Source organism: Bombus fervidus, chromosome 12, assembly GCF_041682495.2.
Source record: "Bombus fervidus isolate BK054 chromosome 12, iyBomFerv1, whole genome shotgun sequence".
NCBI classification, from domain to species: domain Eukaryota; kingdom Metazoa; phylum Arthropoda; class Insecta; order Hymenoptera; family Apidae; genus Bombus; species Bombus fervidus.
In genome coordinates this window covers 6728731-6754938 of record NC_091528.1, presented here as the reverse complement: position 1 = coordinate 6754938, position 26208 = coordinate 6728731, and the positions used below count along the sequence as shown (strand labels likewise).

At 29.6% G+C, this 26208-nt stretch overlaps 10 protein-coding genes across 23 annotated transcripts; 6 read left to right on the top strand and 4 right to left on the bottom strand.

The window, feature by feature from the left end:
• Nucleotides 1–331: 331 nt before the first annotated feature.
• On the bottom strand, nucleotides 332–1717 carry LOC139993243 (probable dimethyladenosine transferase). Its single transcript, XM_072014795.1, has 5 exons — nucleotides 1585–1717; nucleotides 1148–1514; nucleotides 693–1038; nucleotides 511–617; nucleotides 332–440 (listed from the first exon to the last, which is right to left on the bottom strand). Exons 1-5 carry the CDS (start codon nucleotides 1640–1642, stop codon nucleotides 398–400), a joined length of 921 nt encoding a protein of 306 aa, XP_071870896.1. The 5' UTR covers nucleotides 1643–1717; the 3' UTR covers nucleotides 332–397.
• A 99-nt stretch (nucleotides 1718–1816) lies between these two features.
• Nucleotides 1817–4909, top strand: Rassf8 (ras association domain-containing protein 8). 5 transcript variants are annotated; one of them, XM_072014741.1, is made up of 10 exons: nucleotides 1817–1953; nucleotides 2276–2402; nucleotides 2536–2646; nucleotides 2723–3019; nucleotides 3102–3461; nucleotides 3635–3796; nucleotides 3888–4004; nucleotides 4075–4214; nucleotides 4281–4588; nucleotides 4654–4909. In XM_072014741.1, the coding sequence occupies exons 2-10, from the start codon at nucleotides 2331–2333 to the stop codon at nucleotides 4752–4754; spliced, it is 1668 nt and encodes a 555-aa protein (XP_071870842.1). In that variant the 5' UTR covers nucleotides 1817–1953; nucleotides 2276–2330; the 3' UTR covers nucleotides 4755–4909. The 5 variants fall into 5 exon arrangements, with proteins under 5 accessions (XP_071870842.1, XP_071870845.1, XP_071870840.1 ...); XM_072014744.1 differs by lacking the exon at nucleotides 1817–1953 and adding an exon at nucleotides 1981–2187 and having other exon boundaries at nucleotides 3102–3248; XM_072014739.1 differs by lacking the exon at nucleotides 1817–1953 and adding an exon at nucleotides 1981–2187.
• A 304-nt stretch (nucleotides 4910–5213) lies between these two features.
• Nucleotides 5214–7640, top strand: Rfc38 (replication factor C subunit RfC38). The gene is made up of 5 exons (XM_072014782.1): nucleotides 5214–6257; nucleotides 6403–6540; nucleotides 6600–6765; nucleotides 6828–7146; nucleotides 7230–7640. Exons 1-5 carry the CDS (start codon nucleotides 6171–6173, stop codon nucleotides 7585–7587), a joined length of 1068 nt encoding a protein of 355 aa, XP_071870883.1. The 5' UTR covers nucleotides 5214–6170; the 3' UTR covers nucleotides 7588–7640.
• Nucleotides 7571–8823, bottom strand: LOC139993247 (succinate dehydrogenase cytochrome b560 subunit, mitochondrial). The gene is made up of 5 exons (XM_072014806.1): nucleotides 8652–8823; nucleotides 8516–8572; nucleotides 8229–8428; nucleotides 8008–8150; nucleotides 7571–7924 (listed from the first exon to the last, which is right to left on the bottom strand). The coding sequence occupies exons 1-5, from the start codon at nucleotides 8675–8677 to the stop codon at nucleotides 7820–7822; spliced, it is 531 nt and encodes a 176-aa protein (XP_071870907.1). The 5' UTR covers nucleotides 8678–8823; the 3' UTR covers nucleotides 7571–7819.
• Nucleotides 8824–8966: 143 nt separating this feature from the next.
• On the top strand, nucleotides 8967–11637 carry Phb2 (prohibitin 2). Of its 2 annotated transcripts, none has more exons than XM_072014780.1 (6): nucleotides 8967–9458; nucleotides 9659–9921; nucleotides 10001–10318; nucleotides 10397–10474; nucleotides 10549–10645; nucleotides 10845–11637. In XM_072014780.1, exons 1-6 carry the CDS (start codon nucleotides 9350–9352, stop codon nucleotides 11054–11056), a joined length of 1077 nt encoding a protein of 358 aa, XP_071870881.1. In that variant the 5' UTR covers nucleotides 8967–9349; the 3' UTR covers nucleotides 11057–11637. The 2 variants fall into 2 exon arrangements, with proteins under 2 accessions (XP_071870881.1, XP_071870882.1); XM_072014781.1 differs by having other exon boundaries at nucleotides 8970–9458; nucleotides 10860–11637.
• Asprs (aspartyl-tRNA synthetase) lies at nucleotides 11522–14231 on the top strand. The gene is made up of 12 exons (XM_072014752.1): nucleotides 11522–11634; nucleotides 11778–11815; nucleotides 11891–11975; nucleotides 12071–12254; nucleotides 12326–12428; nucleotides 12494–12815; nucleotides 12895–13066; nucleotides 13141–13288; nucleotides 13364–13553; nucleotides 13622–13702; nucleotides 13776–13887; nucleotides 13953–14231. Exons 2-12 carry the CDS (start codon nucleotides 11778–11780, stop codon nucleotides 14114–14116), a joined length of 1599 nt encoding a protein of 532 aa, XP_071870853.1. The 5' UTR covers nucleotides 11522–11634; the 3' UTR covers nucleotides 14117–14231.
• A 345-nt stretch (nucleotides 14232–14576) lies between these two features.
• On the top strand, nucleotides 14577–17581 carry Pbp45 (proximal sequence element A Pbp45). 8 transcript variants are annotated; one of them, XM_072014787.1, is made up of 7 exons: nucleotides 14577–14618; nucleotides 14782–14944; nucleotides 15084–15381; nucleotides 15466–15806; nucleotides 15885–16051; nucleotides 17255–17427; nucleotides 17501–17581. In XM_072014787.1, exons 1-5 carry the CDS (start codon nucleotides 14588–14590, stop codon nucleotides 16006–16008), a joined length of 957 nt encoding a protein of 318 aa, XP_071870888.1. In that variant the 5' UTR covers nucleotides 14577–14587; the 3' UTR covers nucleotides 16009–16051; nucleotides 17255–17427; nucleotides 17501–17581. The 8 variants fall into 8 exon arrangements, with proteins under 8 accessions (XP_071870888.1, XP_071870887.1, XP_071870889.1 ...); XM_072014786.1 differs by having other exon boundaries at nucleotides 16162–17427; XM_072014788.1 differs by having other exon boundaries at nucleotides 15888–17427.
• On the bottom strand, nucleotides 16135–18912 carry Fest (wurstfest). Its single transcript, XM_072014778.1, has 7 exons — nucleotides 18391–18912; nucleotides 17944–18147; nucleotides 17571–17861; nucleotides 17266–17390; nucleotides 17088–17205; nucleotides 16858–17024; nucleotides 16135–16772 (listed from the first exon to the last, which is right to left on the bottom strand). Exons 2-7 carry the CDS (start codon nucleotides 18136–18138, stop codon nucleotides 16547–16549), a joined length of 1122 nt encoding a protein of 373 aa, XP_071870879.1. The 5' UTR covers nucleotides 18139–18147; nucleotides 18391–18912; the 3' UTR covers nucleotides 16135–16546.
• Nucleotides 18913–19971: 1059 nt separating this feature from the next.
• LOC139993236 (prostatic acid phosphatase) lies at nucleotides 19972–24714 on the top strand. The gene is made up of 7 exons (XM_072014777.1): nucleotides 19972–20252; nucleotides 20479–20567; nucleotides 20710–20808; nucleotides 20877–21116; nucleotides 21177–21362; nucleotides 21442–21777; nucleotides 21853–24714. Exons 1-7 carry the CDS (start codon nucleotides 20201–20203, stop codon nucleotides 22027–22029), a joined length of 1179 nt encoding a protein of 392 aa, XP_071870878.1. The 5' UTR covers nucleotides 19972–20200; the 3' UTR covers nucleotides 22030–24714.
• Nucleotides 21800–25930, bottom strand: LOC139993214 (probable ATP-dependent RNA helicase DDX23). Of its 2 annotated transcripts, XM_072014722.1 has the most exons (11): nucleotides 25802–25930; nucleotides 24862–25441; nucleotides 24446–24778; nucleotides 23943–24365; nucleotides 23745–23871; nucleotides 23551–23674; nucleotides 23359–23474; nucleotides 23022–23282; nucleotides 22739–22913; nucleotides 22421–22667; nucleotides 21800–22024 (listed from the first exon to the last, which is right to left on the bottom strand). In XM_072014722.1, the coding sequence occupies exons 2-10, from the start codon at nucleotides 25431–25433 to the stop codon at nucleotides 22444–22446; spliced, it is 2355 nt and encodes a 784-aa protein (XP_071870823.1). In that variant the 5' UTR covers nucleotides 25434–25441; nucleotides 25802–25930; the 3' UTR covers nucleotides 21800–22024; nucleotides 22421–22443. The 2 variants fall into 2 exon arrangements, with proteins under 2 accessions (XP_071870823.1, XP_071870824.1); XM_072014723.1 differs by lacking the exon at nucleotides 25802–25930 and having other exon boundaries at nucleotides 24862–25657.
• Nucleotides 25931–26208: the final 278 nt, after the last annotated feature.

Here is a 26208-nt window from a genome sequence, read left to right as displayed (position 1 = left end):
CATATATATATCACTATACTTTCATAAAGGTACAACAATCTTTATTATATTTCCCTACGACTTTAATTCCCAAAGAATGTTTGTAAATATATTTGTATGTTATAAGCTAATAATTTAATTAAAACTTTACACAGATATAATTTTTTGTAAAGTACGTAGATTTAGAAGTGCTATATGTAAAATTATACATGTTATGTATGAATCATAAAGTAATTAGTTTATAACAGATAATATTGTTTCCTCTTTATTTTTTTTTTTTTTTAAGTAATGTTCCGAGGTATAAAATATGAGAGAATGAAAATAATACTTTTAAATTATTCAAAAAACTGTATTTTCCTTACATCATATATTTTTCTCAAAACATAACACAATTTTTTTACATTAATCAAATTTTGATTTATGTAAAGTGCACTCCTTGCGCGTTAAACGCATGTAAAAGGCTAAAAATTTTAATATAAAATTAATCTCATAGTTATGATTATTAAAATAATTCATATAACATTTGTATACCTGATAAAATCATCTATATCCATAGTTCTCGCACGTTTATTTTCTGCATGTGCTTTTTGTAAAATATCATTTATCATTTCCTTAATATTAAATCCCTCTGGAATTTCCTACATATCATAAAATAAGAAGTTTTATAACATTTAATCTAATATTCTTGTAATACTTATTACATCTATGATTACCTTGTTATTCAAACTACAATGAATCTTGTAATTTTTCAACAACATTGTTAAGACTGTAGTTTGCTTAAATGCTGCTGAGAGAGTTTTATTTTTTCTGCCAAATGCAATTCGTGTTAAACCATCCCATTCTTGATAATTAATTGGCGGTGGTGGAATACGTGGTTCTATTCTAACTACATTTGACTCTACTTTTGGTGGTGGTCTAAAATTGTTTTTCCCTACTTTCATAAGCAAGTCCACTCGTGCTAACAACTGAGTATTTATACTTAAACGACAATATAATTTATCTCCTGGTTTAGCTACTAAACGTTCAGCAAACTCTCTTTGAAACATAAGTACGGCACATCTGCAGAAAATAATGTGCTAAGTTCATTTCTGCTTGTATTTCCCTATATGTTAAAAATTTATAATTTCTTAAATATCAATAAATAAATTTTTAAACAAACTGAACATACCTGAACAGTGGCCTATGTAAAAGTAATTTGAATACTAAAGGTGATGATATTTGATATGGTATATTGGCAACACATAAATCAAAAAATGGTAAGTTTGTTTTCAAGACATCGCCTATCATAATTTGTAATCTTGACTGATAAATTGTACCTTGCACACGTTTCTGTAACTCAGCTACCATTCGAGCATCCAATTCACATGCTATTACTTTTTTAGCTTTGTCCAGTAATTTTACTGTCATATTACCAGTACCTGGACCTATTTCTAATACAACATCTGTTGACCTAACTGCTGCTTTTTCAACCATATTTTGAATAACAAGGGGATTTTTTAGAATATGTTGTCCAATATTTGTATTGAATAAAATTCCTGGAAAATTAATGTATCATTAAAAATTAATCATTTCACAAGAAAAATACATATTATAGATATATCATACCCTGTTTTGCGACTTCTTTATGGATACGTGTTGTTTTTTGCGTGCGTACTTTCGGCATTTTATTTATACTATATATTTCAAACTATATACAAGATATTATAAAAAAGTTAATCATATAAAATTCATCACATGTCAACAATAAACATTGAACAAGGAAAACCACATTCTTAATTAGAATAGATTGTGATATGAAAGGAATAACTCATTTTTCTATACGGACGTTTTCAACTCCCTCTTGTGTGATGTAATAAAATTAGAATTACGTGTAATACTAAATGTTTCTTATCAAATTTCTTTGATTATTTAGTATCAAATATTATGAGTTGTATAAGTGAGGATATGTAAAAGAAATGCATTTGTCTGTTAAAGGTGCATATCGATTAATTATCGATTAAAAAAGCCTAATTTTCTAACAAAGTGGCCAAACTGTTAATGAACGTAGAGAAAAGCGTTTACCTATCTTCTACATTAACATGGACGTAAATCTGTCATTTTGATAATTATATAGTTAAGGTTATAAGCAACGAATTATTGCAATATTATTTAAGTTTTATCAAGCATGTTTATTTAATGAAGCTTGATAATAATTATCGGTGAACGCATGTAATCATTGACTTTCTTATTGCGTGAAATATTCACTCTAATGATACGACGTAAATTTAAGTTTGACGGGTGGTCTATCATTTTTCAGGAATAGAATTTTGCAATGCAAAGACTTAATCTTGGGATTCTAAATTGGTGACGTTATGGAGTTAAAAGTATGGGTAGAAGGAATACAGCGTATTGTGTGTGGTGTTACAGAAACCACTACATGTCAGGTTAGCAATGTTTATTTAAATATAATAATTGCGTTGGATTATGTAATATTTATAATTTTAAACATTGAATTATGAATTATGAATTTAATAATTTAATAGAAGCATAGTCTGTATAATAAAATGTAACTTTTAGGATGTAGTATATGCTCTTGCCCATGCAACGGGCCAAACAGGTAGATTTACTTTAATAGAAAGGTGGAGAACTAATGAACGTCTTTTAGCTCCATATGAGAACCCTTTAAAGGTATTAATGCATTCAATTTTTAATTAATTTATAACTTATATGGGATTTGTATAATAATATAATCTTCTTTAATAAGATTCTGATGAAATGGGGAGAATATTCTTCAGAAGTTCAGTTGATATTAAGACGTTCTACCCCAGAAAATAATAAGGCTTCTAGTTCATTAGGAACTCGTTTAAACCATGGTACACGATCAAATGGTGTGATGAGTTCTGCCTCAGAACATAATAGTGCACAAGATGATGCTAAGAATACCACAACTCCAAATTCCGAATTTGATGACTTGCAAGGATGTCTTGATAGAAATCGTGACATCAGAAAATCATTAACATTTGGAGGATTACATGGACATGTTATGGAAAATAATACAGAAGTAAATAATATTTAAATTATATTGTGCATTCTCATAACTAATTGTGTATAATATCTTTTCATATTTTATATTTATATTTTAGATTCAGATGGAAAATGTTGCCATAGTTCAACCTACGTTGCATTTAAAAAATAAGGAATTGAATATAAGAAAAAATATGCAAAAACCAGCTCAGTCTCCTACCCGTGCTAGTAGCAGTGAAAGTAACACACATTTATCACAAAAGAAAGTGCGTGAAGTTCCCCCATATAGGGATCCTCCAGGTCCAGCTTCACCACCTTTAAGAACTTTACCCCCATACAGAGATCCTCCACCACCTAATTTAAATAGTCCTGGAAGATCACAGTTTCAATCTAGTACAAATATTGGAAGTCCTCATGTTCATAAAGAAGATCAACCATCTTCCAGTAATTCTGTCAAACTAAAGAGAAATCTTATTCAGGTTCTACAGACAAGATATTTTTTAAATATATACACAAATATAGATAGATAGATCAATACATTGGTTTACACAGATATAGATAGCTAGATTAATATGTTGGTGTAGACATAGTATAATGATAACAATAATATAGTTACTGCAATTAATGCTGTTAATCTTTCTTGTATGTTTAGGAATTTCAAGAAACAAAAGGGCAAGCTCAATCTGTAAACCAATTATCTGGTCAAGCTCAAAATATGGTTACAGTTGCTTACACTCAACGCTATGTTGAACTTATTAGACTAGTCAATAAACAACGCGATACTATTAATGCACAGCAAGCGGATCTTACTAAAGTATGAATTACGTAATTATATATTTAGTTATATTTTTAATAATTTAATCGAGACAAAATTTTTAAACATATATTTCATAATTTATCTTCAGTTTGATGCTGAAATATTGTATTGGGAAACTAAAAATAGAGAACAAATGCATCAGATGGATTTCATTTCTCAGGAAGTAAATCGCATGGAAACTACAGGACGTCTTATTGAAGAACAAGTATGTATTTCATACAGTATGAAAATACTTTGTACAATTATCATGATTGTAATAGTGTTTGTTTTTATAGCTAAAAGAACTAGCACACGTCGAAGAAGAAAGTGAAATAGTTAGACAACAAGAAAAGACATTAAAATCAGAAATTACTTTACTGAGATCAAAACTTGCGAATTGTGAAACAGAATTACTTCAGTGCAAAAATAAAATTAGGTAAAAGATTATAAGCTTAACTTTTTTGATATAGCACAAAGTTAATTGTGTTCCTTTGCATTGCAGATTAGTTATGGAAGAACTTGCTATAGAACAACATAATATAAGTCGTGAAACAGATGAAAGACAAATAATGGAACGTAAAATCATTACTGAAGTCGAACATCTTCAAAATGAAGTAGAACAAGCTAAACGTTCTGCTGAACTAGCTTCCCAATGTGCAGAAACATTAAAATTGGAAGTAGTAAGTTTAGAGTCAGCAATTGTTGAGAAAAAATTACAAGTAGAACGATTAGTAGCAGATATGAAAGAAGCTAATTTACAAAGTCTTGCTGTTGCTTGTCAAGATGAACAAGTCAAATCATTATTTGAAGGTATTTGTGACTTAAATTAAAATATAACTGAAAATGTTAATTAATTTATCGATTTCTACATATAGGTACCCATAAACCTGGTAGTACGCGTAAAATGATAGGTTCACCAAGACAATTGGAGACTGCGGTACCTACGAGTAAAAATCCACATGGTGTTTGGGTATAAACATATATTATTCGATATACTTTGAGATATCGAACGTAATATTTTTTATTTTTAATACAATATGCAATTAAATATTTCATGTAGGGTTACATGTGCAGTTTGCACCTCTAGTAAAATCAATGTAAGTGAATAAGATATTTTACTTTCATACTGTTTATGTATACAATAATTGTTTTTATCTACTGGCCATATAATTTTGAACAAGCTTAAGTAATAAGTATAAGTCATATTAATAGTCTTAAACATTATTTGTATATATCCAAGACAAAAGAAAAAATATTGGACAATACATTTATCCAAAGTGTCACAATTATAAATCATGCGACCTGCTTGCATGATATAATTTAAGTAAATGTACTTATAAATTGTTGCAAATTTCATGGAATTATTACTTGAGATAAGATTATATATTTTCTATAATCAAAATGATTCTGTGAATTAAGAGCATTTACATATTGGTGCACTATACACTTAAAATATTAATGTAGTACACATATATTGTGTATCTTGTACATATCCTTGAAAGCATGTGATAATGAAGTCTGAAATATTCTACTCTATCTTCTACTGAAGTATGCTAATTTACTTCAACTTAATTTCTAAACATTTAAGAACCTACTATTCAAATTTCATTTCAAAATTGAGTTCATTCTATTTTATCAACTAAACTTAACCCTATATAAAAAATTTGATTGTGTTTGATTGTATTTGATTGTAGTTTTAAATGAAAAATTCGCTTCATTTTACATGATAACAGTTTTCATTGATTTATATGTGCATATAAATTATATTATTAGTGCATATCATAGCATCTTCACACTGCCATTATTAGTAATGATCTTTTAAGTATAATATTATGATTAAGTTTACTTCGTATGTAATTTCATTTTTACAAAATCTACATACTCTTGGAGTATGTAATTATTTCATTGTCGATAATACTGATCTGTTTTTTACAATGTGTCTACCAAAGTGTGTTAATTTTTTATTAGAAATAAACATATATTGTATAATAAAATATACAAATAAAAGATAAAATTTAATTAAAAGTTAAAATGGAATTGTTTAGTGATCTATTTGAATCTATTGATCTATCTAATTAAACAAAAAGACATCTAATGTATATACCCTAATTATAGGGTTGTAAAAAGTATGAAACAGCAGCTCACAGTTTCGCGCGCTTTTTAATTCGTTACTTTATAGCGTCATAGAAGCAATATATACCGGGATCATTTAATCCTTTGTTTAGAATTATACACATATACATAAGTAAAAGAAAAAATTACTGCTAAATAATCGAGTGAATGTTCGAAATGTGTTTATATTTTTAGTATAATATTTAATAAACATTTATTACGTCTTCAATTAAGTAGAATTCAAATAACAACACTTGTTTTCTACATTCTTCAAACAAATATGAGTCTCTGGGTAGATAAATATCGCCCAACAGCACTTGGAAAATTGGATTATCATAAAGAACAAGCAGAATATTTAAAAAACATGGTAATATTGCCTCAAAATATAGTTAAAGTATGTTCAGTAAATAGTAAGTTAGAAAATAGGTTATACTGGAAGTACGACGTTATTTATCTTATTTGTAATATCATTAAATATAAATGAATTCAAATAACTTATACTATAATTTTAGATACAAAAAGGAGATTTTCCACATTTATTAGTTTATGGACCATCAGGGGCAGGAAAAAAGACCCGTATAATGTGTATTATAAGAGAATTATATGGAAGTGGTGTTGACAGATTAAGAATGGAAACTATGACATTTGAAGTAAGGTATATTTTTATATATTTAGTCTGATTCTGAAAATGATAACTTTATGATTTCAGACACCTTCCAAGAAGAAGCTAGAGATAACAACAATAAGTAGCAACTATCACATTGAAGTAAACGCAAGCGATGTTGGTATACATGATAGGGTAGTAGTGATGGACTTGGTAAAAACAACAGCTCAAACTCATCAAATAGATCCCAGTGGACAAAAAGAATTTAAAGGTAAATTTTCAAGTTTCAAATTTAATTTTGTGCATTCTTTAATAACCATAATTTTTTATTAGTGGTATTACTGACTAATGTGGATCAACTTACAAAAGAGGCACAACATGCTCTTCGAAGAACAATGGAGAAATATGTTACTACATGTAGACTAATACTTTGTGCAAATTCAACATCTCGTGTTCTGCCAGCTATCAGATCACGATGTTTAGGGATTAGAGTTCCAGCACCGTCAATATCAGATATAAAAGATATTTTGCATTCAATTTGTAAACGCGAAGGTTTAACTTTACCAGATGAACTGGCTACAAGATTGGCTGAATGTAGTGGCAGAAATCTCAGACGAGCGATATTAATGCTTGAAGCTTGTAAAGTTGAGCAGTAAGTATATTCATCCATCGATAAATTTGTTTTGATACATTTAACTAAAACAGTATATCACTTTATTGACTTTTTATTTTTAGATATCCATTTACTGCAGACCAAAGTATTACAGAACCAGATTGGCAAGTGTATATTCGTAATACAGCAAATATGATGGTCAGTGAACAGAATCCAAAAAAGCTTCTTACAATAAGAAACAGGCTCTATGAATTATTAACACATGCTATACCATGTGATTTAATATTTAAGGGTCTTTTACAAGAATGTATAAAAAATTGTGATCTTCAGCTAAAAATTGAAATTGCAACAGTTGCAGCAGAATATGAACATAGAATGCACAGAGGATCAAAACCAATTTTCCATTTAGAGGCATTTGTCGCACGATTTATGGCAATTTACAAAAAATTTATTGATTCATCTCTTGAAGGTTTTGTGTGATATATTTATTCACATATTTGCATATATTAAAATATAATTTTTAAATCAGTTCATGCATTCGTAAATTATTTTGTATTTACTATTATAAATTAATTACTAATAATATCTACTTTTGGTTGTTGTCATAAATTAGATATAATTTCGAAAGTACAAGATGGAACACATTAATCTAACAGTACAATTAATTTTCAATAGAAATTACATCACAATGTGACAATATAATTATTTAAATTTACATTGCAGCAAGAGCAATAGCAGAAATTGTTGATAATGCAATTACCGCATAACCAGTGCTATACACTTCCTTAATTGAAAGAAACATTCCTAAATCCCAAGCCTATAAACAAGATTTTATTAGTAACAAAAAATATTAATTAGAAACATATATAAATCCAATAGTTTTTAAGAAACTTTAACTACCAAATGACGAAATCCATTAAATACATGATACGTAGCAGGTAAAGCAAGCAAAGTTTTGCCCGTGAAAAGAACAGGTGCAGACAAACCTAAATTTGTAATGATTTCTATGAGGCAAGGAATACCACCTGGGATAAGTAATGTTCCTGCAATTACAACAAAAATTATTTGTTTACAGATTTTTATTTCTAGCTTTATTCTGCAGAGATAAATAATAATTTTACCTATACCAAGCAACATGGCATAACTTGATAATATCATGCCTGTTGTACGATGTGTAATTGAAAGAAAAGCTGTTAATTGAATTTGGTAAATGGTCAAATGTGGTGACATGGGTCTCTTAAGGCGCATGTTTTTCTCATCATGAGTTTCGCAAATTGTACTTCCCGTGAAAAGTGGTTTAGATATGGCAACATTTCGTGGGCTAAAAAATTACTTTCATAATTTCACTTATAAAAAGCATAAATGACATTTAAATACCGCGAAGGTTACACATTATGTAATAAGTTACCTGGAGGTATATAAATTCCGAAAAGTACAAGGATTGATGCTTCGCCGGCAAAGCAATCTAAACAAAAACAATTTTTAACATTAGTCTTATTAAATACAACAAAATTTGTTAAAAAAGTTCAGCGACAGTTCACTACCTCATATAACACAGCGCCATGTTCATGTGACTATATTCGTAATTCTAAATTCTAAACGTACATACATAGATGTTAAAGTATATGAACAGAGATATAAATTATGTGTCTTTTTATAGTATTTATTCTGGCTATTTGGCTTAGACAAAATTGCGTAATATAAGTAATTCGATTAGATAAAAGTTACAAAAATTATCTCATATTGGGACATATGATTTTTATAGTCTGTCTAACAAGACGAGTAATAAACGTAAACAAAATTTGATTGCTGCGACTATAACTATTGCTGACTAGTGTTAGTCAAGTAACAGATTATATATGTCTTTCATATCGATATTATTTTTTACTTATTACTAAGTAAATTATTTTATTAATGAGACAGTAGAGAAGAGTGACTAGAAAATTTAGTGTTTTATCTATTGCAATAAACGAAGATATTCTTCGTCATCGTCACTTGAAAATAAGGCTTCATAGGGGACAAATATGCATATAGTATACCCACCTTATGGTTTGTAAGTATGTAAGCTTTCTGTGGTATCGTTCTTTACTGTGAATCCCGGCTCGTGCCTAGCATTTTTCATTCAAAGATCGTTATTGCATTTTTAATCTCGAAGTACAATATATTTTTTAGAAATTATTAATTTTTAGGTCATCGTGAGAAAATATAGATATAATTGCAGTAAATAATATTATACAATAAAATGAACGAATTTAAGTTGCCTAAAGCTCCTAATGGTATAGGAGTTGCCGCTTCATGTCTCGCAGCGGTCGGCGTGACTGGTTATGGCTTTTGGAAATCTATGTATACAGGTTTGGTTTACATAATTTACTAAAGAAAAAAGAAAAAATTAGTATTTATATACTATAAGTAATACCTACAAATTATTATCGATATATATTATTATATATATATATAAAATTTGATAAAAATCTAATGAAAAGAATAAAATTCAAAGCAAGAAGCATTTGCTTTTAAACATCTGTAGTTATATGATTATGTCTTATTTCAGTGGAAGCTGGTCATAGAGCAATTATATTCTCTCGTTTGGGAGGAATTCAACAAGATATATTAACTGAAGGTCTTCATTTTCGTATTCCATGGTTTCATTGGCCAATTATTTATGATATTAGAAGTAGGCCTAGGAAATTATCTTCTCCTACAGGATCCAAAGATTTACAAATGGTCAATATTTCTCTTCGTGTGCTGTCTCGCCCTGATGCAACTATGTTACCAGCAATGTATCGTCATTTAGGTCTTGATTATGATGAAAAGGTTGGTGTAAAATATCAAAATATTTTTATATTAAAATTTCAATAAAATTGTTATTGAAATATAATCGTTTGTGTTTTAGGTTTTGCCAAGTATTTGTAATGAAGTATTAAAATCAGTTGTAGCAAAGTTTAATGCATCTCAGTTAATTACACAGAGACAGCAGGTTTCAAATTTAGTAAGAAAAGAATTAACTGAACGTGCTAGAGATTTTAATATTGTCTTAGATGATGTGTCAATAACTGAATTAAGTTTTGGTAAAGAATATACAGCTGCTGTAGAATCTAAGCAAGTTGCTCAACAGGAGGCGCAAAGAGCTGCGTTCTTCGTAGAAAAAGCAAAACAGGAGAAACAACAAAAAATTGTTCAAGCAGAGGGTGAAGCAGAAGCTGCCAAAATGATATCCTTTAAAAAACAATATAAATAATTATGTTGCATATATTTTTTCTGAATGGGAATATCCTTAACTCCAGTGTACCTTGGCTTGGCTCTTAGTCAAAACCCAGGTTATTTAAAATTACGAAAAATCCGTGCAGCACAAAACATTTCTCGCACGGTAATTATAGAAAAATTCTGTTTTTTGTAATGAATTATCGAAAAATTATATAATAAACGTAATCTTTGTTTTAGATTGCTAATTCTCCCAATCGTTTGTATCTTAGTGGTAATGGCTTGATGCTAAATATTCAAGATCCATCATTTGATGATTCATCAGACAAACTGAAAAGTAAGAAATAAAGACGACAAAATATTTTTTCATACCTATCATATGTAATATGATTTTCAACGTTATATATGTAGATAACAAAAGAAATTATTAAAAAGTTTCATTAGATGATTGTAGATATAAAAATGCCACTACACCTATTTCTTGTTATTTGTTTTAATATCCTGTGGTAAGGTGATGCTCGCTCGCAAATCTCGAGCTCCTGTTTTTTCAGGTGATAAAAGGCTGGGCTTGGGAAACTGGAATGATGCTATGCAAAGTGCTGTGAAAACTTTAAAATCTGAGCAACAAGCAACAGTGAAAACCAATGAAAGGCCATTAATTAGAGATTCTGTACCAATATCTCCAGAAGAACAAGTATCTATTTTATTGGATTCTGCAGACGGTGGAGCAAAAATGATTGTTTCTTGAACTCGAACTTTTAATTCCTTATTTAAAAAGAGATTGCGATGCGAGCTCATCTTCTCTAACATATTCCTCACCTAAATCTTGTTAATGTCTTAGACTAGATAAAAATCTTTTTATTTTACATTAAGGAATTCATATTTTAATAATTTTTTAATAAGACGTCATTACAAATTACCGACATAAGAAAATAAAGTTAATTTACAGTTTGTCCCCTTATCCTTCTTTTATTCTTAGAAATACAAATCATTTGATATTCGACAATCATGATCTTCGTCTGGACATTTATAATAAAAATTTTATGATATAATATTCTAATTAATCATTTATTTGAAAGCGTAAATATTAAATGAACAACGTTTCGGAATTATGTAATATCTTTGTATCTTTGTTACTTAAAACTTATTTTTAAAAAATAGTAAATTTCGGAACGCACTTGGGAGGTGTACTTCCGGCAAATTTTTGAATAAGTATATATGTATTTAATGTAGTCAATGTAGATAACCTCTACTCGTATATGGTAAGAGAAGTACTGTCAATTTGTCATTAATTACGTGCTACTTTCAAGTTTGAATAAAATAAAGGTGCGTATTTTCAATTTAATAAATTGCAGATTGTAATTTTAAGCTAACGTTTATTTTTACTCATTCTATTCTATTTTTTCTTTATATAATATACTTAACCATATATTTTGTTAAACTAATATGGTATTGCATCATATTTGTAGATGAAAGAAGATAAACATGCTAATTTAACTACAGAGAGGTAAGATAAATTATTATTTTTAAAAGACAGTTATTTCAAAATTATGTTTTTAAGTTTTTCTATTTCTTTCTTAAGTGATGAGCTTTCTAAGAAGGCTCTTAAGAAACAGCAAAGAGAGGCAGAAAAAGCAGCAAAGAAAGCTGAACGTAAAGCTCAGATTGTAAGTTAAATCATTACATATTTTAATAAAAAAAATTATTTTCTAAAATTTGATGTGTAGGTTTTTAATAAAGCATTTTTAATTTATATATATAGCAAGCACAACAAAGTGCAGTTCAGGAAGAGGATATATCAATTGGGAAATATGGAGAAATAGGATTAATACAGAGTAAAGAAAAACACACAGAAAGAAAATTTACTGATGTTAAAAATTTGAATCCCAATTTAGAAAACCAGACTATATGGTTAAGGGGACGTTTACATACTAGTCGTGCTAAGGGTATATCACCTAAAGATAAGGCATGAACATTTAATATTTATATGATTAAGTTAAATATTTCTCCTTTATAGGTAAACAGTGTTTTATCGTTCTAAGACAGCAATCTTATACAATACAAGGTTTAGTTGCAGTCAATGAAAAAGTCAGCAAACAAATGATTAAATTTATATCCAAGTAAGTGGTGTAAATGAGTTAATAAAAATTAATGTTACTTTTTATTTTACAAAATTATTTTGTAGCATTACCAAAGAATCTATTGTGGATATAGAAGCAGTTGTAAAATGTGTTCCTTCCCAAATTGAGTCATGTACTCAAAAAGATGTTGAAGTTCACATTGAAAAAGTTTTTGTAATAAGTGCTGCAAAACCACAATTGCCTTTACAAATTGAAGATGCTTCAAGATCTGTAGGGGAAGCCAATGATAATGCTTTGAACATAAAAGTGAATCAAGATACTAGACTAGATAATAGAGTCTTGGATCTAAGGACTCCTGCTAATCAGGCTATATATAGAATAGAAGCAGGTGTCTGTAAATTATTCAGAGATATACTTACAAGTAAAGTAGGTTGTCAGTAAAGTAATAATTTCTGCAAAATCATAAACAGCATATAGAATTTTATTTACACATTTTTGTTTATAGGGATTTGTTGAAATTCATACACCAAAAATTATATCTGCTGCAAGTGAAGGTGGCGCAAATGTGTTCACAGTATCATATTTTAAAGGAAATGCTTATTTAGCACAGTCTCCACAACTTTATAAACAAATGGCAATAGCTTCTGACTTTGATAAAGTTTTTACAACAGGAGCAGGTAATGTTTAATTTAAAAAATTTTATTCTTTCATTTCGTTTTTTGGAAATATATTATGTATGGGAATTTCTTAGTTTTTAGAGCTGAAGATTCAAATACTCATAGACATTTGACAGAATTCGTCGGTCTCGATTTAGAAATGGCATTTAAATACCATTATCACGAAGTAGTTGATACTATTGGACAGTTATTTGTAGAGATGTTTAAAGGTCTTCGTGACAAGTTAGTAAAGTAGACTAAAAGATGTAAAAGGCTTTTTCTGTAATTGTAAAATACTAATCTTATATCTAATTTCAGTTACGCTGCCGAAATCGAGACTGTACGTCAGCAGTATAATATCGAACCATTTAAATTTTTAGATCCGCCTTTGAAATTAGAATTTAAGGATGCTATTGAATTATTAGCGGAAGCTGGTGTAACTTTGGGCGAAGAAGACGATTTATCTACGCCGGATGAAAAATTGTTAGGCAAACTTGTTAAAGCAAAAGTGGGTTTTTCTTCAAAATATTATTTGTAGATATGAATCTACTTTTCTCAATATTGTCTTACTTCTAGTATGATACGGATTTTTACATCTTGGATAATTATCCATTGGCAGTAAGACCGTTTTATACCATGCCAGATCCAAATAATCCAGTAAGCTCTTAGAATACCCATTTTTAGAATAATGCGTTACAATAATACATTAAATATGTTACATTTATTATAGAAAACATCAAATTCTTACGACATGTTCATGCGCGGTGAAGAAATTATGTCTGGTGCGCAACGTATTCATGATCCTGAACTTCTTACAGAACGTGCAAAGCATCATGAAATTGGTAGGAATATTTTGTATTTTTATATGTTTGCAGTAATAATGTAACATATTTTTTTTTAATTGTAGACATAGAAAAGATAAGATCATATATTGATGCATTTAAATATGGTTGCCCTCCTCATGCTGGTGGTGGTATTGGATTGGAGCGTGTTGTTATGTTATATCTTGGCTTAGACAACATTAGAAAAGTCTCGATGTTCCCTCGTGATCCTAAACGTATTACGCCATAAAATTTCAACTTTAAAATAATTCGTGCAGTACATATATATTAATGTATAATGAATACATTTGTATAATTTGTAATTATTATATCATTAAAAAAAAAGCATTAAACAGACATTTTGAGCACGTTTTCAATTAGGTATAATGTCTATAGTGATTTATAATATATCGTATATGTAAATTGTAATAATAATAAAAAAAGTATTGCAATTTTCGCGATATACACTAATGATGTGGTGTCTAAGACTGAAGACGACTCTGTGATCAGTTAGTCTTCTTATTTTCCTTTTTATGTCATTTTTTAAATAAACTGTCTATGAATATTCACAGATGTTATACATATGTTACATGCAAATTACGACATATCTTACATTCTAATCACAGTTCGGGGCCAAAACTGGTCATAAGTCATAGTGCAAGGGTGCGTACTATGTTAGTATTCATGCATGTATATATGTATATGAAGGCAGTTCCAAGAAATGGAGGCAATAGCAGCGGTCATAATGCAAGGTAAAATCTTCGATCACACATAACTTGAAGTAATACTGTATGTTGATGAAGTGTTTTCAAATGCAAACAAGTTGAAGTTCGTATCAAAGAAAGTTAAAATAATAATTTATAGTCTTTAAGAAAATATTCCTTTTATTGTCGTACTCATTAAATATAATAATAGCTGTGTTACCAAGATATGAAATGGCAACAAACAAATCATTGTTTATGAACGGCTTCAAAGAAGACTGCGAACAATTAATTACTCGTTTTGAACGTGCAGATAACATTAGATTTGAAACTTTTTGCGATATCTGGAAAGAAATGAAGTTTTCACTGATCTTTGTGTAAGTTGAGGTTAAAATCTCACTAAATGTGATTGTTATGGTTATTTTTGTTATAATTTTATTTCGAACATGCATTTTGAATCATTGAAGTAAATGATAATTGTTTAAAATTGTATAAATCTTTTCTTTATATTTCTAGGGGCCGTCCATCCTTTTTGGAGCTATTAGAATTTTGCGAAGAAGCATTACATATATGTAAACAATTTATTCTTCTACCCCCTCGTTTTAAAGAACGTATTGGAGGATTATATCTTTTATATGGAGTATACTTCAAAATGCCAATAGATCAATTTAGAATTAAAATTAAACTAGATGATTGGAAAAGTATTCTGGAACTTCATGCAGAAATAAAAGAAGCAGAACATTTAGATGCTAATTATATATTGTGTAAACTAATTGCAAGTAATGCATTTCATTTCTGTCTTTTTGATTCAGAGGTAAATTTGATGAAAACTCTTAAATATATATAAATAGTGCTTGTGAATTATATGTATATATTATATATAATTTTGTATTTCTAGTATGGTATGGAAAAACCATATATTGTAAAGAATTCACAGTGTTTTAATCCATATTCTATATTGCCAACACTAAAAGATTTAAGTGACAAGAATCAAATATTGTCAAAAATTAATGAACTTAGTAAAGCTTATGAACAGAAGAAAGAAGCATCAAAATTAATAAATCTATCAAATGCTAGTTTAAAATTATTCAATTCAAATATAGCACAGGAAATCATTAATGATATTCAAGAGTTTGAAGAACAGAGAAGGGATCAACAGAAAAATACAATTGATTTTGAAAAACCATCTTGTTCTACTTTAAAAGGACAATCTTCAAACGAGCATACAAAATTTCAATTGTATGTACATTTGTTGTACAAATAATACATTTATTGCATATTTATTAAATTGTATTATATCATGTTTCAATATTCTAGAAGAGGGCCTGCCAAACGCAAAATGCGACCATTAATTGATGGTATTGAACCTGAAAGTGGATCTGAAGAAGATGAAGTATTAGAAAGTGATGATTCATATTCTGAGTTACCAATAGATTCATAACAGCAAAGAAGAGAAGAAGATATGAAGTATACATTTTTCATACGTAAGTGTATTATTTTATAATAGTATGGAATGCAGTATGCGCATGTTCATAATTTATGTAAAAAGCATAACAACTAAATGATATTTGATAAATTGTTTTTTATTGGGAAGTATACAAAATAAGTACAAGGAACAAGTCAGTGGAAATATCAATCATTCTAAATTTTAAGAAAACTTTTTGTAGAATATATTGTACTCTACCTTACTGTAACTGTGTTTTGCACAGACTTTAAGTAAAGACAATTCAATTAAATGGCTAAACGTCTTTAAAATGGATTAAATTTCTAAACTTAAAAACTGAGTAAAATGTATTATAGATTTCGTGAAGAAGTTACTTTATCAGAGATTAATTTTCAAAGATGTAACTTTTCATTTTCATGTAGCTTTATGTATATTTACGGCATTAAAATTAAATCTATATACTGAATGTAAGTGGTATTATTGCCGCCAATAAACATTTCTAAAGCTTACGGTAATAAGTTCATGTCAAATTTTCTTAATAAACTTTCAATTGATTGTTATCATCGAATCCAGCACTGTGACCCGCGTTTCGTACAATAAAACTAGTTCCATCATAATGCATACGTCGCTCACCACGACGCACGAAAAGATGGGAAGTTTGACCAAGAGATGCCGTACAATGTAAAAATGGTGTTGTTAATGAAGCTGTTCCATTACTAGGAGATGTTCGTAATTGGTATTTGTTACTATTTCGTGCAATCCTAATAAATAAAGATTTATGTGCTTATTGACTTATGCGCTATTGTATAAATTACTTTTTCTTACAATTTTCATGAATAAAATTACCTGACAAGACCATCAGGTGTTTGTGAAACTCTAACATTATTAATGATCCAATTTTCTACACCCTCATTAGTTAACCAGTATTGAGCAGCACTTAAAGCTGCTGCAGCTTCTTGTAAGCATGCTGCACCATGTCGAGAACGAGAGTAAAAAACACTAAGGGAAAAGTCCTAAAAGTTAAACATTTCCTTTTAGTACAGTTATACAGTTTATACAATATCTGTTTTCCATACCTGACCCATATCTGAAAATGAATCCGTAGTTGTTCTTGTCCCCGCCGTATCAACTAAATAAACTAGAGCACACTGCTCTGAAGTGAAGCTCACCCCTTTATACCACATCTTCGCGTATCTGATGAAGGATAATAATACTTGTTAATGATACTTTAATAATGCTACAGATACCACTGACTTGTTATTGCCATGGGCGTCATGGGCCAGGATTTCAACTCTTGATCCATACTGATATATTCTTCCATTTGGATGGAGTAATGCCGCAGCCGCTCCAGAACCGCTCAACGATAGTACAATATTATTCTACGCTGACGATAAATGCAATTCAGATAATAATCATGTAGGTATTAGAGATTGCTTTCCGTTTGTGTTACTGCATTGCTATGAACTCGTATTATGTTGTTTTTACACAGATAGTTTAATTATGGTATTCAGATTTGCTTGAAACAGGAATTTTGTTATAAAATAGAAAAAAGAAGATACCTTAAAATTAATTACTCTAACTGCACGATCGATTGTCATATCAACCCGAATTCTGTTGTGAAGTCTCAATGAAATTGTTCCATGCGGTGTAGCTACAATAGCAGCATCGGTATCATGTTCTCTCCAGTTTTCTGCGTAGAGACATGTCTCTTCATAATATGGTGCAATGGTTTTAGAATTTCGTGGTTGTCGCCAAAGTGCTGTTGAATTAGAAAATGCCGTTGTACCGGCTAATCCACCCCATTGCTCCGACGGTGGTGCTTCAAAGTACTTGGGAAATTCACTGTATCGCTAAAGAAGAAAGATGAATTATTTTAAAGAATGAAAATTATCTTTAATGATTAGTAACCACGCTAATTATTATGTAAAGTACCTGGAAATTAGTTTCATCTGTCTGTGCATGATAACTATGCGCCGTATAGACAGATCTAGGTCGCATCGGTGCCGCCGAGGTAGTTTGATTTTGAATTGTTGGTATGGAACATGGTTGTTGATTTATCACTTGTGTTCCAGCTTGGACATTACACTTTTGGATCTCCTTTCGATATTCGCCGCAAGGAGTTGACATAGCTTTTGCCTTTAACATGATATAATAAAAATCATCTAAATATTAATTAATAAAAAATGAAAGGAAGATAGATTCTTCAACTCCATTAACGATTTCTATAAATGTTATATTGAGAAACAAATTTTTTTATCGTATTGTAATATATCGTTCGTATTATATGTATCGAAAGAAGTTAACGGGAATGAACTCGATCAACAAATAATTTAAGAATTGAAGATTAGAATATAGTAGATCAAAAGTTTAAAAAAAGACCTTGGAATTGGCTGTAGCGTTTTTTGGCTTCTTGCGACGGGATTTCCGGGGTTTCGACACCGCCGTTTGACTACCCTCGTTTATGCGATCCACGGCTGAAGCGGTTTTCGTATCTACAGGTCCAGGTCCTTTCAGTGAGATCACGTCTTCGACGTTTCTGATGATTCTTAACTTCACGAAGACGCTTGCATACGTAACTTTGATTTTAAAGGTTTCTACTTAGCGATTAAGAATTTTCGGATCGCGCTGAAGGAAATCAATCCTCGTAGATGCCTATAAAAACTTGTTCAGAGGATAACGCGGTTGGAAGATATTTCGGTAAAACGAATGAATATCCTGGTTGATTATGTCGTTGCCTTGACAATAAAAAATGACAAGAGACTGATGTAGTAGACAAATTCCGCTAAAATGAGAGTAGGCAAGGTCTCTCGGATTCAAATGCAATGATTTCTTTAACATTTGTTATATCCTCGCATTAATGTATTTTTCGTTTTCTTACATATGTTGATATAATAATACTCCAATAAACTCCAATGAATACTCCAATACTCCAAATACTCCAATGAACAAAATTTCAAAAATATAATTTTTCGATCAGTACTCCTTTTATAACGATTTTAATTTATCTCCTTCAGTCTTTGAACTTTCATTTTCTTTGAAAATGTATTTAAACTTTAAAGGAATATTCTGATTAACATATCTCTTTCTTTGTTTCGTTTTCTCAAACATTAACGATCAAGGTGAAAGTGACAATTGCTAATCAAGCATTACATAAGTATCTGCTATCATTAATTATCAATTATACAATACAATTGTTACAATACAATTATTAACATTATCCGCATACTTTTCTAATAAATTTGACAATGATGTTTTTTTTCGCATGTTTGAGTATCGATTCTATTATGTATAAAATGTTTTTTAAAATATTTTCTTATAGCCAGCAGTGTTTAACAGTTTACCATAATGACACTATGATTTGCATTTCATTAAAAACGGGTTAGCACCGGTTTCGAGTATTGGATTTGTTCTTTTTTATGCAATTACTTTTTAATTTATTATTTAGTAAGATTAAATCCACAGCACCCGAAAACTACACCTTTTACTCCAACGCTTCGATGCAATTCATACAATAGAATAATATATTCTAATATTCTTAAACTGTTCTAATTTCATACTATTCACTTTCAAGGATATATTACAATATATTTTTATTAATACATGTTCTTTATAAAACATAAAATTCAAGAATAAGATAGTATAACATGACAATAGAAATTATTGCAAGTCAATGTGCTTATTGCATAACAACGCACAGTTTTCTTTGTACTTCCTTCAAATGTATGTATTATTTGTAAAAAATTCAAACGAGATTAAAAATTCGCTGACTAAACTTCATTAAAGTAAATTAGTGAAAACAATACTTCGTATTCGTAATTTCACCAAAAATATTTAGTTTATTAAAAAATAATTGTAGGATTTTCTCTTAACATATTACTAATTTATGCCTTTTTTTTAGATTTTACGAAATGATAACGATACGTGAAGAATCTGAAGTACGTGCGGGGAATATTCTACACTTATATAGTATAGTTAATATGAATGAAATAAATGTTGAACATTTGAGTATACAACATAGATCTATTGCAAGTAACATTATACTTTATAATACCGATTTTTACATGGTGGGGATATAGGATTCATCTGCTGACACTTGTTTAAGCAGCAGTATGCTTTCGTTCTGTTTACAGGATAGCTCGTGGAAGTTCAGGTGTCAATAGAAATCTTGGGAAAAAATTATAATTCGATAATGATTGTTTTTAAACTCTTTCTTTTCCTGAGTGTTATCTGCTTAACTTTAGGTAATCTTTTTTTTATACCTATGCGAATCATATTTCGTAAATTTCCAAATATCGCGTATCAAATTGTGAACGAATATGTGTTTCTCTTTAAACGTGACAAGAAACACGAAAAATATTGCAATTTATCGATATTTCTGCAATTGTGACTATTTCTAATGTTTAAGTGTTTAGTTTCAGAATGTCCTTGAAATAATAATTTAAAGTATCGTATGTTCTTATCTTCTAGAATTGCCTACACCAGTTGAAAACGTTGAGACAAGTAATGATGAAGATAATAAAGACATTGAAAGTGATACCCTTCGACTAGTAACAGTGGTAAATATAAAAAGATCAAATGAAAAAAGAACATTTCTTTTTTCTTCCATATTTAAGCCAAACCTGTTTGCAATTTGATTAATGTTATCACATAATCAATGAAAGAGATATAAAATTTCTGACTATGGCAATAAACTTTCAGGTAATGAGGCACGGAGACAGAGCACCACAAGATACTTATCCAAATGATCCTTATATAAATGATTCCATGGAGCCTTATGGTTGGGGTCAATTAACAAATGTAATGCTTTATACGATTTCTATTATTATATCAACATTTTTATTATTAACATAAGTAATTGTGTATAGGAAGGAAGAAGAAATCAATACAATCAAGGTGTTTTCTTAAGGAAACAGTACAATAATTTTTTGGGTCCAGCTTATAACCCTAACATATTTTACTTGCAATCCACTGCTGTTGACCGTACAAAAATGTCTGCTATGTTAGAAGCAGCAGCTTTGTGGAAACCAACTGAGAAACAGTCTTTTAAATGTGATTTAGCTTGGCAACCTGTTACCTTATTTTACCAACCACGTTCGGAAGATAGGGTACACATTTTATTTAAATATTTAAATAATTATATATTTTATATAATTTTATATTTTTAGTTAATGTTAATATGGGATACATGTCCAAAATATACTAAATTACGACATACAATTACGAACTTGTCAGAAGTTCAACGAATTCAAGAAGAAAATAAACAACTCTACGAAGAATTAACGAATTTAACGGGTATGGTGATTTCAACTCCTGGTGATGTGAGTTCACTTTATGCAACTTTAACAGCAGAGGTTTGTATTGATTTTCTAACAAAAATGGGAAATTATACGTTATAAAAATTGTATTAATAACGCAAATTGATTGCTTTAGAAACATATGAACTTGACTCTTCCCAAGTGGACTAAAAATTATTATCCTGATAAACTAATACCACTTACATTATACGATTTTCAACTTAATGTGTATAATGATGATCTTAAGAAACTTAAAGGAGGACCTTTTCTAAAAAAGATTGTTACCGATATGTTAGCGAAAAAAAATAATATTTTGGAACCTGAAGAAAGAAAAATGTTTATGTATGTTGGTCATGACAGTACTATTGTAACTTTAATGGATCTTATGCATGTATGGAACAATCAAATGCCACATTATAATATTATGGTAATGATTGAGCTGCATGAAAGAAACGGTGAATGGAATGTTCAGGTAAATTATAGCATAACAAATCTTAAATGTAAAAGTCATTTTTATTACTGGTTTACATTCTATCTATCTTTTTAGATGTTTTTAAAAAATAGCACTGAACATAAACCATATCCTCTGAATGTTCCTGGATGTACAACAGTATGTCCTCTTGAAAAGTTCGTACAGATTTTAAAACCAATGATTCCAGATAATTGGGATGAAGAGTGTAAAGTCGATGGAGACTATACTCCTCCACCTGCCCCGCTTCCTTGACTATAGTTATTTGATTAATAATTTCATTCAAGAAAATGAATTAATTTAACGACTCTAAATAAATGAAAACATGTATATTTTTTAAATTATCTAACAGTACAATACATGTAAATATATAAATATATAAATATATTCATTTTTTCGAAACGATAGTTGAAGATACCTATTTTTTGATTGTTATCCTAAAATATACACTTTAACAACTTTTTAGTTTACATAAACTGATTAGTAATAATAACAAAAATTATTTTCTTAAAATGTATTTATTTGTATTTTTATTTATTTATTTTTCTGTTACATATATACTTCGTCCATATTCTACTTATTTTCTATGGAAAAATATGTACTTGCGTATAAGAAATAAACGTACATGATAGTTGTAAACAAATACTTATAAATAAATTCTTTTTCTTTTTAGGCAAATATTTTCTCTTCCCGACGTTTTTTTGTAACCACAGTTCCAGGTTTATGTTGAGCATCTGGATGATTTAGTAATTCAGGTGGACAAGTAGATATAGGACTTGCAAGAATAGTTTGCTTCAGATCGTAGAACAGATGACTGTCGTCTTTGGTACAGAATGAAATGGCAAGACCAGCTTTTCCAGCACGTCCAGTTCTACCAATACGATGCGTGTAGTCTACAAACACGTGAAAAGTAACATATATTTCTGTCCACACAATTCCATTTCTTTTAATAATGTATATTTACCTTCTATAGTCTTAGCCATATCATAATTAATGACCATAGACACATCTTTAATATCAATACCACGGCCTGCCACATCAGTGGCAACCAAAATATCTTTACTACCACTTTTCAGAGAAGCAAGTGCATACTCTCTTTGTTCTTGTCCTTTACCACCATGAAGAGTGCAAGCATTATACTGAAAAATGAAATAAAATATTGTACCAAATGTCGAGTTTTACAATACAAATAGCATATGTTCTTGCTGAATTTAGGATAGTATAAAATATTTAAAACTCAAACATACGCCCAATTTCTCTAAACCTCTTGCAAGAACATCAGCTCCCTTCTTTTGATTAACGAATATGATGACTGGTGGTTCAACTCCTCTGCTAAGTATTTCCATTAATTTCTTGCGCTTATCAGCTTCACCCATTATATGTACAATTTGTTCTGTTCTTTCTGTCGGTTTTCCTACGCTGCCTATGTATACAACAGCAGGTCGCCTTAAATACGTTCTAGCTAATCGTTCTACTGCAGGTGGCATTGTTGCTGTAAACATAACAGTCTAGAAAGACAATAAATTTTGTTCATTATATATATTTGGATTTAGATAAAATGTAATATTAGATATTATTTCTTACTTGTCTATATTTTTTCTTTGTATTGTAATTAGCTAAAAGTTTTTCTTCATTTTCAGCGTCTTCGTTGTCTGGTTTTAGATTTGTAACTGGCATATATTCCAGAATTTTTTGGACATCTAAAAATTGATGATTTTGATAATTAATATTTACTTACCTTATACACAAGATGAATTAGTAGTTTGAAGAACATACCTGGCTCAAAACCCATATCTATCATTCTATCAGCTTCATCTAGTACAATATAAGTACACTGATTTAAAACTAAGTATCGATTTTCTAATACATCAATTAATCGTCCTGGTGTGGCTATAACAATCTGTAATAGTAGAAGTTAATTTAAGATGTAGGAAATGGTTTTTTACATTATAAATATATATAAATAGTACCTCGCATCCCATTCTCAACCTGAATCCTTGTTCTTCTCTTGAGAGACCACCTACAACTACAACTGTTCTTATACCCAATGGTTGTCCAAATTTATTAGTCTCTTCTTCAATTTGTTGAGCCAACTCACTGGAAAAATGTAATTTATAGAATACTTACTGGTAAATTAAAAGGATTAAAAATATAGATAATAAACGTACCGAGTTGGTGCTAAAATTATACTGTAAGGACCTTGATCTGCTTCTTCTAATCTTTCAATTTTTGGTAAACTAGTAATCCATAACAGTAATGGAATTAAAAATGCTAGCGTTTTTCCAGATCCAGTTTCAGCAACTCCAATAATATCGCGATTCTGAAGTCCTATGGGAATAGCTTGTCTCTGTATAGGTGTTAAATCTTTATATCCCACTTTATCAATGATATCAAGAATTTCTTTTGGAAATCCTGATTCTTTCCATGATCTAATTGGATCAGGTATACGTCCTCCTTTTATTGTAATATTATAATCCTCTCTAAATATACGCCAATCTCTTTCTGTCATTTCATGAAGAGCTTTCTCTGACCAATGTCTGTCATCCCACTTTTGCTTCTCTTCTTTTCTCTTCACTTTCTTTAATCGCATTCTAGAAAAGAAGATATAAATTCATGAAAAAATTGTATATTTTTACATGAATAAATTATACTTTTAAGAAAGGATACATACTTTTCCTGTTCCTTTTCAGCTTCTGTTCTTCGTTTTTCTAGTAATTCTCCATAAAATTTACTTTGATCTCGTTTTTGTGCTTTAATATCTATTCCAGCAAGATTCCCTCTACCAAAAAATTGTACCTGATGCCTCTCCTTGTATATACTATTATAGTCAACAGATGTGTCTTCTGAGGTATCCCAGTCAAATACAAATTTTCTGTCATTTAATCTTCTAACACGTCGTTTTTTCTTCACTAATCCTAAATAACGTTCCTTAATAGCTTCTACTTCTTTCTCTTTATCCTTGTCTTTAATTTCATCCTCTCTTGTACGTTGACCATCTCTACGTCTGTTTGAAAAGTTGTAATGAAATATAAATTGTTATTTTATGTATTTAATTTATATAAATAAATATTATATATATATATATACCTGTCTCTCTCATCCCACTCCCTATCTTTCCCAACATTTTCGCTATGAAAAGATTTACGTATATCCTCCTGTTGTTTTCTTATTGCTTCAACTTCTTCTTGTCGTTTTTGTAATGCTAGAGCAGCACGTTCTTCTTTAGTTAGAAACTTTGGTTTAGCACGTGCTTCTTCTTCTGCCTTTTTCTTAGCTAATAATTCTTCTAAACTTAATGGTTCTTTCTTTGGAGGAAGCTTTGGTTTTTCATCAGTTTCCTCCTCCTCTTTCTTTGGTTCAGTTTTGTTCTCTTTCTTATTTTCGTCTTCTATGACAAATATAGGGCTTGGTTTACGCTTTTTGTCATCCTTTGATTTGTCTTTAAATTCTCGCCGTTCCCTTGATCTATCTCTATCTTTTTCACGTGATCTATCCCTTTCCCTTGATCTTTCACGCGATCTTGAACGTTTCCTATCTTTTTTCCGATCCTTTGATCTACTTCTTGAACGTCTTCTATCTCGACGTTCTCGCTCTCTTTCACGTTCGCGATCTCGTTCACGTGATCGACTTCGTCTTACAGCTTTTTTATCATGGGCCATTGAAAATTCTACAAATTAATTGTGTTTGAATTGATTAATTGGAATAATATCCACGTGATATCCAAGTGATTAATAAACTACTTTGAGAGGTTATACGGCTAAAGCCATAAATATTCGTTATTTTTTTAATAATAAATAGATAACAAAATAAACATTATATATCGTTATATTAATAATTACTCTTTATAATGCCATTTTTTATAAATACTTATAATAAACATATAATACTTGGACTATTATCAAATGTATTATCAAACTATTGTCAAATGTCACAATAAAGTATACGTGATATAATCAGATTGTATGAAGTTGTTAAATATACTTTTAAATTATAAAATATAAATAGAAGCAGAATAAATTTCTCTTACTAAATGAAAAATAACAACTTTTCTCTTTGAATCAAATAAGTTTGCATACAAGAACTACACTTGTACAACTGTATACAATTTACAAATTCACAAGTATAACGACTATGGTTAGCTTTTCAATGCAAGCGACATAATATCATAGTTTTCATTGGAACAATTTTTGGTACAGTATATGTGAGCTATAGTATATTTAAACAAAGGAAATAATTATTTTATTAAATTAGAATTAGTGCCATTGTTCAAGATTTATGGAATATGAAATGAAGACAAATACGAATAAAAAAAGCTTGTTTTTCAAATTCCGAACATTTGAATAATAATAATTATTTTTAAATGATCGAGTGTAATTTCAAATATTTCGTGTTAAAAAATTATTGCAAAAGATATTCCAAAAGTTATTATGAAAT

Bases quoted from the DNA above. Each gene is read 5' to 3' on its own strand.
- Rassf8 (XM_072014741.1), top strand. From the start codon at position 2,331: ATGGAGTTAAAAGTATGGGTAGAAGGAATACAGCGTATTGTGTGTGGT. The intron at 2,647-2,722 runs GTATTAATGCAT...TTCTTTAATAAG, and splicing joins CATATGAGAACCCTTTAAAG to ATTCTGATGAAATGGGGAGA. The intron at 3,462-3,634 runs GTTCTACAGACA...TTGTATGTTTAG, and splicing joins TAAAGAGAAATCTTATTCAG to GAATTTCAAGAAACAAAAGG.
- Asprs (XM_072014752.1), top strand. From the start codon at position 11,778: ATGAAAGAAGATAAACATGCTAATTTAACTACAGAGAG. The intron at 12,255-12,325 runs GTATATCACCTA...TCTCCTTTATAG, and splicing joins ACATACTAGTCGTGCTAAGG to GTAAACAGTGTTTTATCGTT. The intron at 13,888-13,952 runs GTAGGAATATTT...TTTTAATTGTAG, and splicing joins TGCAAAGCATCATGAAATTG to ACATAGAAAAGATAAGATCA.
- Pbp45 (XM_072014787.1), top strand. From the start codon at position 14,588: ATGGAGGCAATAGCAGCGGTCATAATGCAAG. The intron at 14,619-14,781 runs GTAAAATCTTCG...ATATAATAATAG, and splicing joins AGCAGCGGTCATAATGCAAG to CTGTGTTACCAAGATATGAA. The intron at 15,382-15,465 runs GTAAATTTGATG...TTGTATTTCTAG, and splicing joins TCTGTCTTTTTGATTCAGAG to TATGGTATGGAAAAACCATA.
- Phb2 (XM_072014780.1), top strand. From the start codon at position 9,350: ATGAACGAATTTAAGTTGCCTAAAGCTCCTAATGGTATAGGAGTTGCC. The intron at 10,319-10,396 runs ATATCCTTTAAA...ACTCCAGTGTAC, and splicing joins AAGCAGAAGCTGCCAAAATG to CTTGGCTTGGCTCTTAGTCA. The intron at 10,475-10,548 runs GTAATTATAGAA...TCTTTGTTTTAG, and splicing joins CACAAAACATTTCTCGCACG to ATTGCTAATTCTCCCAATCG.
- Fest (XM_072014778.1), bottom strand. From the start codon at position 18,138: ATGTCAACTCCTTGCGGCGAATATCGAAAGGAGATCCAAAAGTGTAAT. The intron at 17,206-17,265 runs GTCAGTGGTATC...ATCCTTCATCAG, and splicing joins GACGCCCATGGCAATAACAA to ATACGCGAAGATGTGGTATA. The intron at 17,025-17,087 runs GTATGGAAAACA...TTTAACTTTTAG, and splicing joins CATTTTCAGATATGGGTCAG to GACTTTTCCCTTAGTGTTTT.
- LOC139993247 (XM_072014806.1), bottom strand. From the start codon at position 8,677: ATGAACATGGCGCTGTGTTATATGAG. The intron at 8,573-8,651 runs GTAGTGAACTGT...GTTTTTGTTTAG, and splicing joins ATGGCGCTGTGTTATATGAG to ATTGCTTTGCCGGCGAAGCA. The intron at 8,429-8,515 runs GTAACTTATTAC...GTAATTTTTTAG, and splicing joins CGGAATTTATATACCTCCAG to CCCACGAAATGTTGCCATAT.
- LOC139993214 (XM_072014722.1), bottom strand. From the start codon at position 25,433: ATGGCCCATGATAAAAAAGCTGTAAGACGAAGTCGATCACGTGAACGA. The intron at 23,475-23,550 runs GTATGTTCTTCA...ATCAATTTTTAG, and splicing joins AGATATGGGTTTTGAGCCAG to ATGTCCAAAAAATTCTGGAA. The intron at 23,283-23,358 runs GTAAGAAATAAT...TTGTCTTTCTAG, and splicing joins CAAAGAAAAAATATAGACAA to ACTGTTATGTTTACAGCAAC.
- Rfc38 (XM_072014782.1), top strand. From the start codon at position 6,171: ATGAGTCTCTGGGTAGATAAATATCGCCCAACAGCACTTGGAAAATTG. The intron at 6,258-6,402 runs GTAATATTGCCT...CTATAATTTTAG, and splicing joins CAGAATATTTAAAAAACATG to ATACAAAAAGGAGATTTTCC. The intron at 7,147-7,229 runs GTAAGTATATTC...TTTTATTTTTAG, and splicing joins GAAGCTTGTAAAGTTGAGCA to ATATCCATTTACTGCAGACC.
- LOC139993236 (XM_072014777.1), top strand. From the start codon at position 20,201: ATGATTGTTTTTAAACTCTTTCTTTTCCTGAGTGTTATCTGCTTAACT. The intron at 20,568-20,709 runs GTAAATATAAAA...ATAAACTTTCAG, and splicing joins CCCTTCGACTAGTAACAGTG to GTAATGAGGCACGGAGACAG. The intron at 21,117-21,176 runs GTACACATTTTA...TTATATTTTTAG, and splicing joins AACCACGTTCGGAAGATAGG to TTAATGTTAATATGGGATAC.
- LOC139993243 (XM_072014795.1), bottom strand. From the start codon at position 1,642: ATGCCGAAAGTACGCACGCAAAAAACAACACGTATCCATAAAGAAGTC. The intron at 1,039-1,147 runs GTATGTTCAGTT...TATTTTCTGCAG, and splicing joins TTACATAGGCCACTGTTCAG to ATGTGCCGTACTTATGTTTC. The intron at 441-510 runs GTATACAAATGT...TAAAATTTTTAG, and splicing joins GATATAGATGATTTTATCAG to CCTTTTACATGCGTTTAACG.